At 43.2% G+C, this 12,687-nt stretch overlaps 1 protein-coding gene across 1 annotated transcript; it reads left to right on the top strand.

The window, feature by feature from the left end:
* The first annotated feature begins 223 nt into the window (after nucleotides 1–223).
* LOC119730389 (A-kinase anchor protein 10, mitochondrial-like) lies at nucleotides 224–11,932 on the top strand. Its single transcript, XM_038203260.1, has 12 exons — nucleotides 224–455; nucleotides 1,358–1,627; nucleotides 2,631–3,200; nucleotides 3,951–4,049; nucleotides 4,878–4,962; nucleotides 6,473–6,596; nucleotides 8,406–8,542; nucleotides 8,832–8,976; nucleotides 9,692–9,960; nucleotides 10,566–10,654; nucleotides 10,830–10,876; nucleotides 11,096–11,932. The coding sequence occupies exons 1-12, from the start codon at nucleotides 431–433 to the stop codon at nucleotides 11,303–11,305; spliced, it is 2,070 nt and encodes a 689-aa protein (XP_038059188.1). The 5' UTR covers nucleotides 224–430; the 3' UTR covers nucleotides 11,306–11,932.
* The last annotated feature ends 755 nt before the right edge of the window (nucleotides 11,933–12,687 follow it).

Raw genomic sequence — 12,687 nt, 5'->3', positions numbered from 1 at the left:
CTCAAGAGGGCGCTGTCTAAAAGTATATGGTGGCCCGTTTTCGACACAAAATACAAGTGAAAGCAAGCCAGTAACTTTTACTTTTTTAGCACTGGCAGGTTTTTTGGGGAGAGGAACCAGCATATTATGAGGGCACCAAGGGCAGATCCACAACAAACATTTATCAAAATTTTAAAAGGGTCGAGAGGCACTCGGGATTGGCCAGCCGATTGTGTGGGTGTGTGAATGTTGAATGTCTGATAGGGGGCACCGTAGTGCAGAACCGGCGAAAGCCACATATCCCATCATTCAACATTGAGCTGTCGGATGGAGGAGGTGTGTGTGTGTGTTTTTCGTGTTTTTATGTAAAACCATCGTACCGTAAAACTGACAAATGAGCAAATTTATCAGCCGTGAGTGGAGGGTGGCAATGCCAAGAACATCTTGAAGTATGCCTCTGTTCAAAAAGAAGTCTGGTGAGTGATGTTATTTGTTTATTTATTCAATATTCATTCGTCTGTGCATGGTCTGTGACAACAGTGTAATTTTGTTGTTTGTATTTTATGATTTTCTCCTTACAGTTACATGCCTTAAAAAAATGGAAAAAATGTTGCACCTGACGCCTCTTTTTAAAGTTTTTTCTTCATATATCATCTCAATGAAGGTCAGTCATTGCAAAAATGACGATAAGACATGAATCTGGGACTGAGAAAAATTTCAAATTTTGTTAGGAAATAGAAAATTTTCTTGACTCTCCCATAGTAGACATGATAGACTTTGTACACAACCACGGAAGTGGTGTCACGTTGCAACATTTTTTTCCAAAAAATGAAAAAGCAAACATGCAACAGCAAAAACATATTTCACAGGAAACATTGTTGACCGGGAAAAAGGTAGGCTATTCTATTTCGGCCTGATATCCTAATTTTGAACCAAGTGATTGTCATTTTCCAGAATATGGCAATGTTTAATACAGTGTGCTACGCTGGTGACCAAGCCCAGAAATTCAAGTTTAAGTTGGGTCATTGTCAAGTCAGTGGAAATGAAAAGTGTTGATGACATGAAAATAGCAACAGATTGTGTGGAATTGTCTAAAGTAAATTGCTCATATTAAAAACAACGTAAGATGCTACTGCAAAAACACACATCTTTGGTTTAAATGTGAACAAAAGACGTGTGTTTAATTCTAGTCATCTAGAAATAGCAAATTTGAGTATACCTGATCTTTAACCTGGTAAGTTGCTTACATAATTAGTGAATATCAAGTGGAAAAACACTACAGATTTCAAATTTAACTTTTCAGGCAATTTAACACATTTTATGGGGCTCGCATAATGCCAGGAGTGATTTGTAAACTACTCTTGTATTCGGTGCACAGACAAAAGGCCATCAACAGTCACAGCACCACAGGTCCAGCGGAGCTCCTCAAATTCTCCCGCTGGTATCCCGTCAGCCTCTGCGAAGCCGCCGCCATACCCAACCCAAAGAAAACCAGTGGAGACTGGCACTAGCCTGCCCAATGGGGGCGCTCTAGCTCAGCTCAGGAGTGAACCGTCCGAGAAGCAGAAGACGGGGAGCCTGGAGAAGGGGGCTAATCTGAAACGAGAGTTCAGTGATGAGGACAACACATGTGGCGACCTGGGAACAGGTCAGTTTAAACCCTCTAGTAGCTGCTCTGCCACAAACTGTCCAGTCAGTCTGAGGGTTTGTCTGAATCTCGCTGTCTAGGGCTATTGTCTAGGTCATCTAGACAGATTGCCATGGTCCAGTGGTTAGGTGTTTGACTCATGTACGAAGGTGCGTGGGTTCGAACCCTGCCAGAAAAATGGTATTTGTGCCCTTGGGCAAGACACTTGACTACAATTGCCTCTCTCCACCTAGGAGTATAAGTGAGTACATGTGAGGTTCGAGGACTGATTGAGCGCTGATATCGGCTGTCGTGAGGTACCATGGCCTGATAACGGGGTAATAGCTGTAAAGTGCTTTGAGATTGTTGATTTGATGGAAAGCACTATATAAGCACAATTATTAATAGTCCTGAGACGTAGTGAAGCCACGCTTTGTTTACATGTGCGCTTTTCTATGAGAGCCAAGTGGGACATGCCCACCTGGCTCTCATAGGAAAGCGCACATGTAAACAAAAACGTGACGTCATTACGTCTTAGGTCTATTGTTATTATCCGCCATTACAATTGTGTGGGAGCAAGCTGGCAATGAACGTAACCATAGCTCTGGAAGCCAGTTTCAGACACTACCCTAATAGTCATTGTGACACTTTCTGCAGTAAGCACATTGAGTAGTGAGAGTTGTGTAATGCTCCAGTCCAGTCTTGCTTTCGATGGTCACAACTTGTTGTACTTCAATTCACATGCCCTAACTGCTGGGTGTGGCTGACAGCTTGTGCAAAAGTGGTCAAACTTAGTCTTAACTAGATCTAAAAAAAAAATTGATGAATATGGACATCACAGAGATACTTTTGGTCATACACTTTCTTTAAGGAATCCTGATATCACAGGAATCGTGACAGGAATGAAATAGGTTAAGACCCTTCACTCCTTAATTTTCATGGGTAGGCACTAAGTCATCAACTCGACTGAATAGAGAACGGATTAATTTATGTTGTTAAATTTGATTTGATGTTTGTTTTTCAGGCGCCAAGCAAGTTGTCAGCACAGAGATTGAGACCAAATCCCGGCTGTGTCGGACCCTCCCAGAGGTCCTGCACGACAACGGGGCCCTGCCCTACTTCATCCAGTTCATGCAGGCCCAGAGGGCTGCCCACCTGGTCCAGTTCTGGCTAGCTACCGACAGCTTCTCTGCCGCTTCCTGGTCCCGGCTCCGCTCCGAGTCCCTGACCAACGCCAGTAAGAGCATCACCGAGCATAGACCGCGAGCCGGCTCCAGGACGACAACTCCTGCCGATGGCAACCTCCCGCCTCCGGTCGACGGCTATTTCGGCAATGACTCCAATCCCAGCATGCCCCAGTCGAGCCAACCAATCGTAAACCAGGATGGTGTGGTGGCCGACTTGGGCAAGAACAACAATGAGCGAACTGACAGTAAGGAAGCGAACGCTCAGATGAGCGATGCGAACGTTAAAATGCACTCAAGAGCCAAATCGGACTCACATGCTGGCATTGAGAGAGTGAAACCTGAGACTACTCCAGCAGAACTCGGCCACCGAAGAACCAACTCATGGAAAGGTGTTGATCCGAGAACAGGTATGGATAAAATGATTTCTCTTTAAAAAAAAAAATGGAGATTGAAGAAATATAAAAACCTTTCTACTGAGGATGGAGAAAGTAATTTTCTGATATATTAAAAAAAAACTTTCTTTCAGAACCAGCCCTTCTTCATAAGACTGATAGAATGCCATGGTCAAGTGGTTAGGGTGTTTGACTCATGTACGATAGTACGGGTTCGAACCCTGCCAGGAACATGGTGTTTTTGTGCCCTTGGGCAAGACACTTTGGGCAAGACACTTTACCACACTTTGCCTCTCTCCACTTAAGAGTATAAATGGGTACCTGTGAGGGTAGAGGACCGAATGTGCACTGATATCGGCTGCCGCGTGGTCTTTTGGCCTGATAAACAGGGAATAATTATAAAGCGCTTTGAGATTGTTGATACTATGGAAAGTGCTATGTTTTTTTACTGATAGTCACGTGATGTCACCTGTAAATATCACTTTAGTGACGTTCCGTAGTGCAAATTTCCACTTCATGTGTAAGAAACCCTAAGTTAAGAATTGCTAAATCTTAAAAAGACAAAAAATAAAATCAAGCTAGATTCATCGTTTTTGAAAAATCAAAGGGCTTACACAAATATTTGATGACAGAAACACAGTCAAGAATAGAAACTTTTGTGGTGTTACGGGACTGATACAAAAGAAACAAAACTGTAGAAATACACTGTCAATTTAAAAATCCTCAGTTTGTTATCGGTATTCATCGCCCTTTTTCCCTTTGCAGCTGTAGAGAGAGATGCATCCAACATCTTCACTAGATATTTATGCAAGAATGCCCCTCTGCCTGTTGGAATCACCGATGAAATTAGACTGGATGTCATAGGTAAAGATACAGACCTTCATTCATTTTACATTGATAAAAGAAGAATGATTAGCCAATAGTTTCTTGAATGTCTGGTAGATAGTGTTAATTGATTTGCCAAGACTAATTCGTTTTAGTTGACCAGCAGCCGATTTCACGAAACAGTGCGTAGCTTGCACCTTGCGTAAGACTTACGCAACAAATTTGTTGCGCAGCTGCGCAATAGACTTACGTTCGATTTCACGAAACTTGGCGTAGCTGCGCAACATTTTAAATAATTTAAACATCTTGGACGAGGATAATAACAGCATTTACGACGGCTGTTTGTGTATGAATTTGTTCGTTCACCAAACAGTCGTTGGATCTCCTCAGCCCGCCGTTTTGAAAATTATTTGGTCCGACTCTCTTTGGAATCGTGTGGCAACTTTAATGATTCTGTCACCAGTAAAATAGAAATTCATTTACTTAAACAAGCAGCTGTGAGTGTCTTGTATTAACCTTAATAAGTTGTGCAACAACATGTTCCACAACGATCTCAATTTGCTGGCAAAATAGGTAAATTTCAGTCACTACGCCACAACTAACGCCACCTAAAATGATTGTGCAAGTTACGACATAATTTATTGCACAAGTCGTGGACCTACACACTATCAGACTTTTGTGAAATGTGTCATAAGTCATATGTTGCGCAGCGTGAAATGTTGCGCAGCTTACGCAATAAATGTGGCGCAAGCGGATTTGCGCCAGTGCGTAAGGTTTCGTGAAATCGGCTGCAGATGTGCTATCAAATGAGTTACTTGCAGGAGGGTTTAGAAAGAAACTGATATCAATTTCTTTGTTGCATTTCAGCAAAAATGTGTCCACAAGAAGGCTGGCTGAACCCAGACTGCTTCAAGACAACACAGAATTTTGTGTTTGATGTCATGGAGACACAGTAAGTGGAAACAACAAGGGGTTTTTTTTGGGGGGGGGGTGGGAACTGTAGACAAGTCAGTGGGGAGTGTGGTCTAGTGGTTAGGGCTCGTGACTCGTGATCAGAGGGTCAGGGGTTCGAATCCAACTGCTGGTCATACGTTGTGTCCTTGGGCAAGCCACTTTACTCCCGCTTGCCTCTTTCCACCCAGGAGTATACATATGGGTACCGGCATTAGCTAGAGGTAACCTGCGATGGACTAGCATCCCAATCAGCAAGAGTAGAAATATTCTCAGTTGTTTCATGCTACTGAAACCGGAGATAAGCACCCGCCTGATGGGCCACATTGGCTCATGACAGACTTTGCTTTGCTTCCTTGTAGGCAAGTCTGTCGGCTCCATGCAGGAACTGTAGAATGTACTGTATGAACTTGGAAGTCCTGGAATTTTGTTATTTTACAAGGAGTCATTGAAAGTTGATATTCCAAGAAAAAAGTCATGAAAAGTTGTGGAATCCCACACAACCCATACGTGATGATGTGTAATATGTAGCTGCATGGCAGTCTTCCAGTTTGCATTCCAGTACTACTAGGGCTATGCACCGATAAGGCAGTATTGTCGTGCGGACCTTTATGAAAAATCTGAACAACAACTTCCGAGATGTGAATGTTGGGGTTGGCTCCTTTAACGGGTACCCGTGTACTCGTGTTTTTTTTTAATCGGGTACCCGGTTCCTGTACTACCCGTAAATGCACACCCCTAAGTACTACCTCTATATACATGTGTGCTCTATACTTGCTGCAAGTTCAGTGTACCACTGTGATGCTTTTTTGATGGTCAGTTTTCTTATGTCAAACTGGAAGGCTGAAAGGGAGTGGCGTCCTATGCCTTGACTGGCCAGTGTATTGTAAGTAGGCTCCTAAGATGCCAAAACAGCGCAGAAATTGTCGTGGCAAGTAGTGGTATACATTTACGGGTATTACGGGAACCGGATATACCACCATTGAAGTAAAACACGGATACCCAACCCCACAATTCAAATCCCAGAAGTTGTCTGAAGAGCTTTGTAGCTTTGCAGTGTAAACTGCAACTGTCGGTAGCGTCATTTGTCGAGCCTTAAAATGCACAAATACGTGCAATCTGTATTGGTTTCCATGTAGCCTGGTTTTCATTTTGAAAATTCTCCGCAAATGGCATTCAAATATTTCTTGTACACTGTCTTAGAAGTTGCAGAGTAATTTGTAAAGTTGGTTACGGGTTACCCGATCCCATAATCTGGAACTGGTTACTGACATCAGCGGTCAAGTACTCGGGTACCCGGTTGCGATACACACCCCTAATGGAAAGCCTTAATTTTGTCCAAGAAAAGTCTTGGAAAAGTGATGGAATTTTATTTTAAGATTTCAGTGGGAACCCTGACAGTTCTTACACAGAATCCATTTCGCCAGGAAATTGAGCTCTGTTTTTTTTCTGCCCTTTTTTGGTGCACAGTATAAAACAACAATTTCTTGATTCCTTTTCATTTTTGATAGCTTTTTCCAGCCATTCCTGAGGAGTGAGTTCCATTGTAAATACCAGATTGATGTACTAACCACAGGCAAGGCTTACCTTGCTGATATTCTATATAACGACACTGCAACATTCTACTTCATGGAGGTAGGTGAAACCAAAGTCTGTTGGTGAAATGGGCTCGTGCATTCCATTGGTAGTGTGTTCTTTGATTTACCTAACTTTAGTGCTGTGCATTTCAGAGTAATTTAGTATTTGGTAATTCAAACTAGGATTTGCACCAGCCTAAATTGAATGTGCCTGTCATAAATTAAATAGTCTGCTTGTTGGGACTTGCATTTGACCAATCATGGGGCGCTGTGGTCCAAATGTTACAGTGTTCGACTCGTGTGCCGTGGTACATGGGTTCGAATCCTGACCGTGGGAACATGGTGCTTGTGCTCTAAGCAAGGCACTTTACCATTATTGCTTCGTCCTTTGGATGGGACGTAAAGCCGTAGGTCCCGTGTGTTGTGTAATGCATGTTAAAGAACTCAGTAACACTCGTTGCTAAGAGAAGGGATTTGCCCCGGTGTTTCTGACAGTGGCTGCAATATGCGCCGCAGCACCTAGCAAAAAGGTGCTACATAATGGGTCTCATATGTCCATATACTTCATTTACCTGTCTTTGGTTGCATTCTCCCCCAGCGCTTTGTATCCTTTGGAAAAGGCGCTATATAAATACATGTACGGTTATAGCCCAGGTTGGACGAAGTCTTCATTGCATTACGATTAACGTCCAGGACGAGAATTCTCTACATAAGACCACTCACAATTTGGACCAGATTTTTGTTACGTTTTACCTCGTTGCAGAAGTTTATTTCACGCCTACATTCTCTATGTGTCCTTACCTATTGGGCCGCTGGGTTCAGGAATTCCATATGTGATGTTGACCGACATTAATCAGGAAAATAAACTCTAAAGCAACGTTAAACTTGTACGTGTTTGTAGTCTCTTTTCCTAAGTTTATTCCTAGAGTCGTACGTCATGTACAATGTATGTGCGTACGAAAGCGCGCACGCACGCTAGCGCCCTCATTTGTTTAGCTTTGGTTGGAACCGTGACGTCACTCCAGCCAACCGATGTCACGAAAACGCTCAACCAATGACCAAGGCCGAAACGTGTTTCTGGTAACTGGCGCGAAAACACGCTCGGTCATTGGATTAGCGACCGCGCCTTCAAGTAAGTGAGGGTGGTTACTAAGCAAATCGCGCGTGCGCACTGCATATTTATGCTGCATAGTCTGGCCCCCGGACCAGACGTGATATGAGGGTCGAGAATAATTGTCCGGTCTAGGGAACCAGACTACACGCTGCACAGATGTACATCATGTACGACTAGAATAGACTCGGCAGTGAGAAACTGATGAAAAGAGTCTACTAACACGTACAAGTTTAACGTTGCTTTCGAGTTTATTTTCCAGATTAAGGTCGGTCAGCATCGCATATGGAATTTCTGAACCCAGCGGCCCAATAGATAAGGCTACATAGAATACTACGACGTAATAATTAGCTTCTCCAACAAGGTAAAAATATTGAAAATACTGGTCATAAATATTTTCGCCCGGTTTTGAGCACTTTATACCCTGGACTCCCTCCGTTACGTAGGGAGGAAAGGGAGTCCACCTGGGCTAGTACGGTTATTATTATTAATCATTGCCATGATTAATATCCATCATGTGTGCACAAAGGTCCGATATGCGTGCATGTGCCTATGACGCATGGGGCTAGAACATGTAGTGGGGCATTGAAGAGGCACCGGATTGGTCCATGTTGTTCAAACTTCCTTATTCTGTGACATTGACTCAGACTTTATTGGATACATGTGAAAGGGTTCCCAATCCATCGTAAGCAAATCACACATCCATAAACTCAAAGTCTAGTGTCTTGACTACCCCGTTTGATTTCCCCTGCCTAGTATCTGGAACAGGAAGGTGCCGTGCATCTCCTACAGTTCTGGTTGGCTGCCGAGAACTTTCAGAAGCATCTGCTATCCGAGCAGGGCCAGTACGACAGTGGGGAAGCACAGAGTGATGCTATGGTGCTATATGATAAGTAAGTGTCACATTGAAGTAATTATTGGTATTAAAAAGAAGGCTTCACCTAAGTTGTATGGCTGTGGCTGACAGTTAACACACACACGTGGCCATAGCCAAGTGCCGGAGCCAGCATTGTTTGTGGCTATGACTGTATACTGTAAAACGCCAATTGTAAAAATGAAGCCGATGCTACAATGTGGCGTTTTCTGTGATGGGTCAAAGGTTTATTGCTTGTGCCCTTTTGCTGCAGACGAAAGTTTCAAAGCATATACATTTATTTTATTCTCTTTTTTAAATCTACTCAGATACTTCTCACTGCAAGCCACATGTCCAATCGGCTTTGATGACAGTATGCGGCTGGAGGTGGAGACTAACATATGCAGGGAAGGTGGCCCCCTACCTGACTGCTTTACGACGCCCATGCGACAGGCTTACACCACCTTGGAAACTGTAAGTGAAAGGATACCTAGTGTAACACTTCATTCTAACCAGGGCCCAATTTTATTGCTCTGGTAACCACAGAATTCTGTACTTACGATCACCAATTTGAGCTAACCGCGCTAGCAGAAAAATTCTGTGCTAACCCTGTAAGCACAGAATCCTTAGTTACGGGATGTACGCATGTGCAGAAGCCACAATTCCTTGCTAACCCATGAAAAACGCTTACCATAAGCATACATACAGTAAGCAGGCATTTGTCGCTAACGGTAAGCAGAGCCAAGAAATTGGGCCCCCTGATTGTATGCTCCCAGTCACTGGTGAGGCAAACAACGTTTTGTACCCCTTCGACCAAGATGGTTACCAAGATGCATGTGCGCCCCGTCTTTAAGAATGCATGCGCGTGAGGGTGGCACCAGTGCAGAAATGGCTTCTAATTTTGTTCGGCAAATTCCAGTCCAGAGCACAGCCATGAATTTATGGTTGACTTCAAAGACACTGGGTTCAACTGTTGCCAGGGATCATGTGTGTCATTTCCTTGGATAAGAACCCTTTGTTACTTACATTTCCTCTTTAACCTTGTGCGCTTCATATATGCAGTGAGTTAAAGCAACAGATTCTCAAGTAGACAGTCTGCGAAGAAGTTAGAAACATCCTCAAGAGGTAGACCCAGGACAGTGTGGGTTTGATTAATGTAACGCTACTAAAACTTTGTTGCTTACTCCAGGTATACTTTCCCGGTTTCCTGCAAAGCGAGCTGTACTATAAGTTCCTGTCTGAACTCATCAACACCATCAAGAGCGAGCATGCTGCCATGTACCCAGGAGACCCATCATCGGTTGCCGGCATCGGGGCACCGGGGACCGACGACAAGCCCAAGTCACGCAACACCCTCCTGGCCGAAGGCAACGTCAAGAAGCTGTTTGAGGAGAGCGAGATGAACATTGAGAGTCTGGACCTCAATCCGGATCTGCTGTGGCAGAGACCAGACCCTGGGTGAGTCCATGCCGACCGGAACCAAGCTATTAGGCTGGTGCCTCTGGAGGTCATTTTTACACCAGTTTGTCTACTAAATATCAGTCTGAATAGTTCTACTTTAGTCATTACAAGTTAATATTTAGTGGATTGTTGTTGAAGTAAATTGCTAGAGGACACAAGTTTAGAGCATTGGCTAGTATCAAAACCAAGATATTGATAAATTTCTGATGAAATTGTTTGCTTGTTGAAGTAATGCATTTATAGGAAAAGTCTGTGGAGTTGGTAAAAACAGTGTTTTTCTCTGGCTCCATTAACATAAAATAACTGAAAAAAATGGTCTGTTACTGAGAATAAAGTGTATTTTTATTCTGTCCGGTCGGGATACCGATCCATCACATATGCCTCCTTAGCTATTGTCTGAAATAACGATATATTCCCAGGTTGAGAGAGGCAAGTGAGGGTCAAGAACCTTGCCCAAGGACACAGCAAACGACCAAAGACACAGCAAACGACCAGCAGCTGGATACAAACCCCTGACCCTCCAATCGCGAGTCACAAACCCTACCCACTAGGCCATGCTTCCCTTTAATTTAAAGCAAAAGTTTGTTTTGTTTTTGTTCCAGAATAATGACGTTTGGCAAAGTGAATCACTTGGGCCAGTTTGTAGCCGAATACGAGCCAGACCCAGAGGCAATGAACAAGAAGGCTTCAGGTGAGTTGCAGTACATTTTTGGACTGATTATTAATCTCCTCGATATTCCTGTATACTTCAGCAGTTTCAAAATGAGTAGGCACAGCAGGCCGACATACACATTGACCCCGGTCTTAGCTGATGTTACTACAGTTTTGTTAAACCACAAATTTCATGTTACATATTTTCTATACAGGTTCAAAGTTCTCCTTCAAGAAACTTGTGAAAGGCGACCAGGATGCGGTATGTATATTCCTTCAGATTCTTACTCTCTGAAGCTTGGCAGAATATGTTTCAGAGTTGTGTGCTTGCTTTCTATCGTGCACATAGAAGCACACATCTTTCAAGTGATTAACATGCAGTATAGAATGGAGCTTTTTGTTGTCCAACGAAAAGTTGAGTGACAACAATATGTAATTGTAAACAAGCATGACATTTGTCTATATTCTGTATCCGTAATAGAGTAAAGAAGAGATGGCACTGAAGATAGCCCAGATGATCATCAACGACGTCAACATGCAGACGGGTTCGTCCACTCCGCCCCCTTCCCCGGCAGCCAAGCCCCACCCACCCCCAGCCAACAACAGAGGCACGTCAAGCGGTCACAGTATTCCCCACGGTAGTCCGAGGGTCAAGTTTAATGAGGTCAGCCAACAGCCGTCTTCGTCATGACAATAGTGTGAAGACAACCTGGTTTTTTTAATGGATCACCAAGGCAATGCCCATGTGATGGTGTCATATGAAATCTGGTCTCTCTCACCTTATATGGACTCTAACCCTCACACGTGACCTGTCACTGTCCTAATAGGCATGTGCAATACAGCCACTGAGTCTGTTTTTTACGGTCCAAATTGCGCCATACACAGACATTGTCATAAATTTCCTCAACTTCAAAAGAAAGTGTTAGTCACGCAGCAGACTACAAACGCCGCTTTTTTTTTATATGCAAGCTTTTCTCAACTTCAGCAAATCTCAATTCTTGGTCACTGTGATTAGGAACAGGGGCTTATTTCATGGCTAGGCATAATGAACATTGTGCTTACAGAACCTTAGCATATTCCTTGGTGTAGATTTGCTAGCCCATGCACAGGCTTTGAGGTTTATGTTATTGCGTCCCTTTTGTATTAAAGTAAATTCTGCATCTTACATTGGCATGCACTTCGCTTTGCTTTTTGCTTATGGGGCTGGACACCATCTTCCAATTAGGGCACTGTTCAAAGTGGACGATCATGGGCGCTATCAGACAATAGGTGGCAGTCTTCTTTGCGACACAATTGCTGATGTTCGCGGGTCGTTAAACAACAAAAAAAAGGCACAAAAAAGGGCACTCGTGAAAAAAAGGAAAATAGGGGAAAATGCTAAGCCATTGAAATGTGCCACGAGGCATCCATTCATCGCTTTCCGAACAATGTAAACAAGGATGTTTACAATACCTCCGATCATCGCAGCAATTTCTTTTTAAAATTAATTTGATACTGCCACTTTGAAAACCAAACGGCAACATTAACCATTCTTGATTCACTGCGAAAAAGCTCAGATCATAATTCTATTTTCAAAAGTTGATATTTTTTCTGCATCTCTTATGGAAAACTCAAAATATTTAATGTTGGAACAAAAAATATTTGTGGTATTCTGAGCCGGACTTTGATAATATCATCGATTTCTAAAAATAAGGACGTCTATAAACAGGCTATTTTTAGTAGCACTGATATTTACCAAGTCAGTTATACATCAGTGGGTATCGTGTAACACACCCGTCTGTGGCTGGTTCCCCCCGTGGGAGCTGGTATGCCATATCACGTTCCAAAAAGCCAAGCCAGCACGCCATCACTTCTGTGGACCCAACTCATATAAATATTTCCCAGGGAAAATATTTTCACCCAACGTGTGGCACCAATTAAAACATTTTAGTTTTTATGCCCCGACCACGTGGGACCTGGCAAATCGCCTGCCAGGAAATTCAACCCATGCCTCTGCTGTTTCTGCCGTTTCTAAACTAAAAATCGCATTTCCCCCAGTTTTAATAATACATCATATTAAAGAGGTTGTGGAAT

The sequence above is a fragment of the Patiria miniata genome, unplaced genomic scaffold (assembly GCF_015706575.1).
Source record: "Patiria miniata isolate m_02_andy unplaced genomic scaffold, ASM1570657v1 HiC_scaffold_22, whole genome shotgun sequence".
Taxonomy (NCBI): Eukaryota; Metazoa; Echinodermata; class Asteroidea; order Valvatida; family Asterinidae; genus Patiria; species Patiria miniata.
The sequence above is the reverse complement of the archived record's forward strand: the minus strand, read 5'-3'. Positions and strand labels throughout refer to the sequence as shown.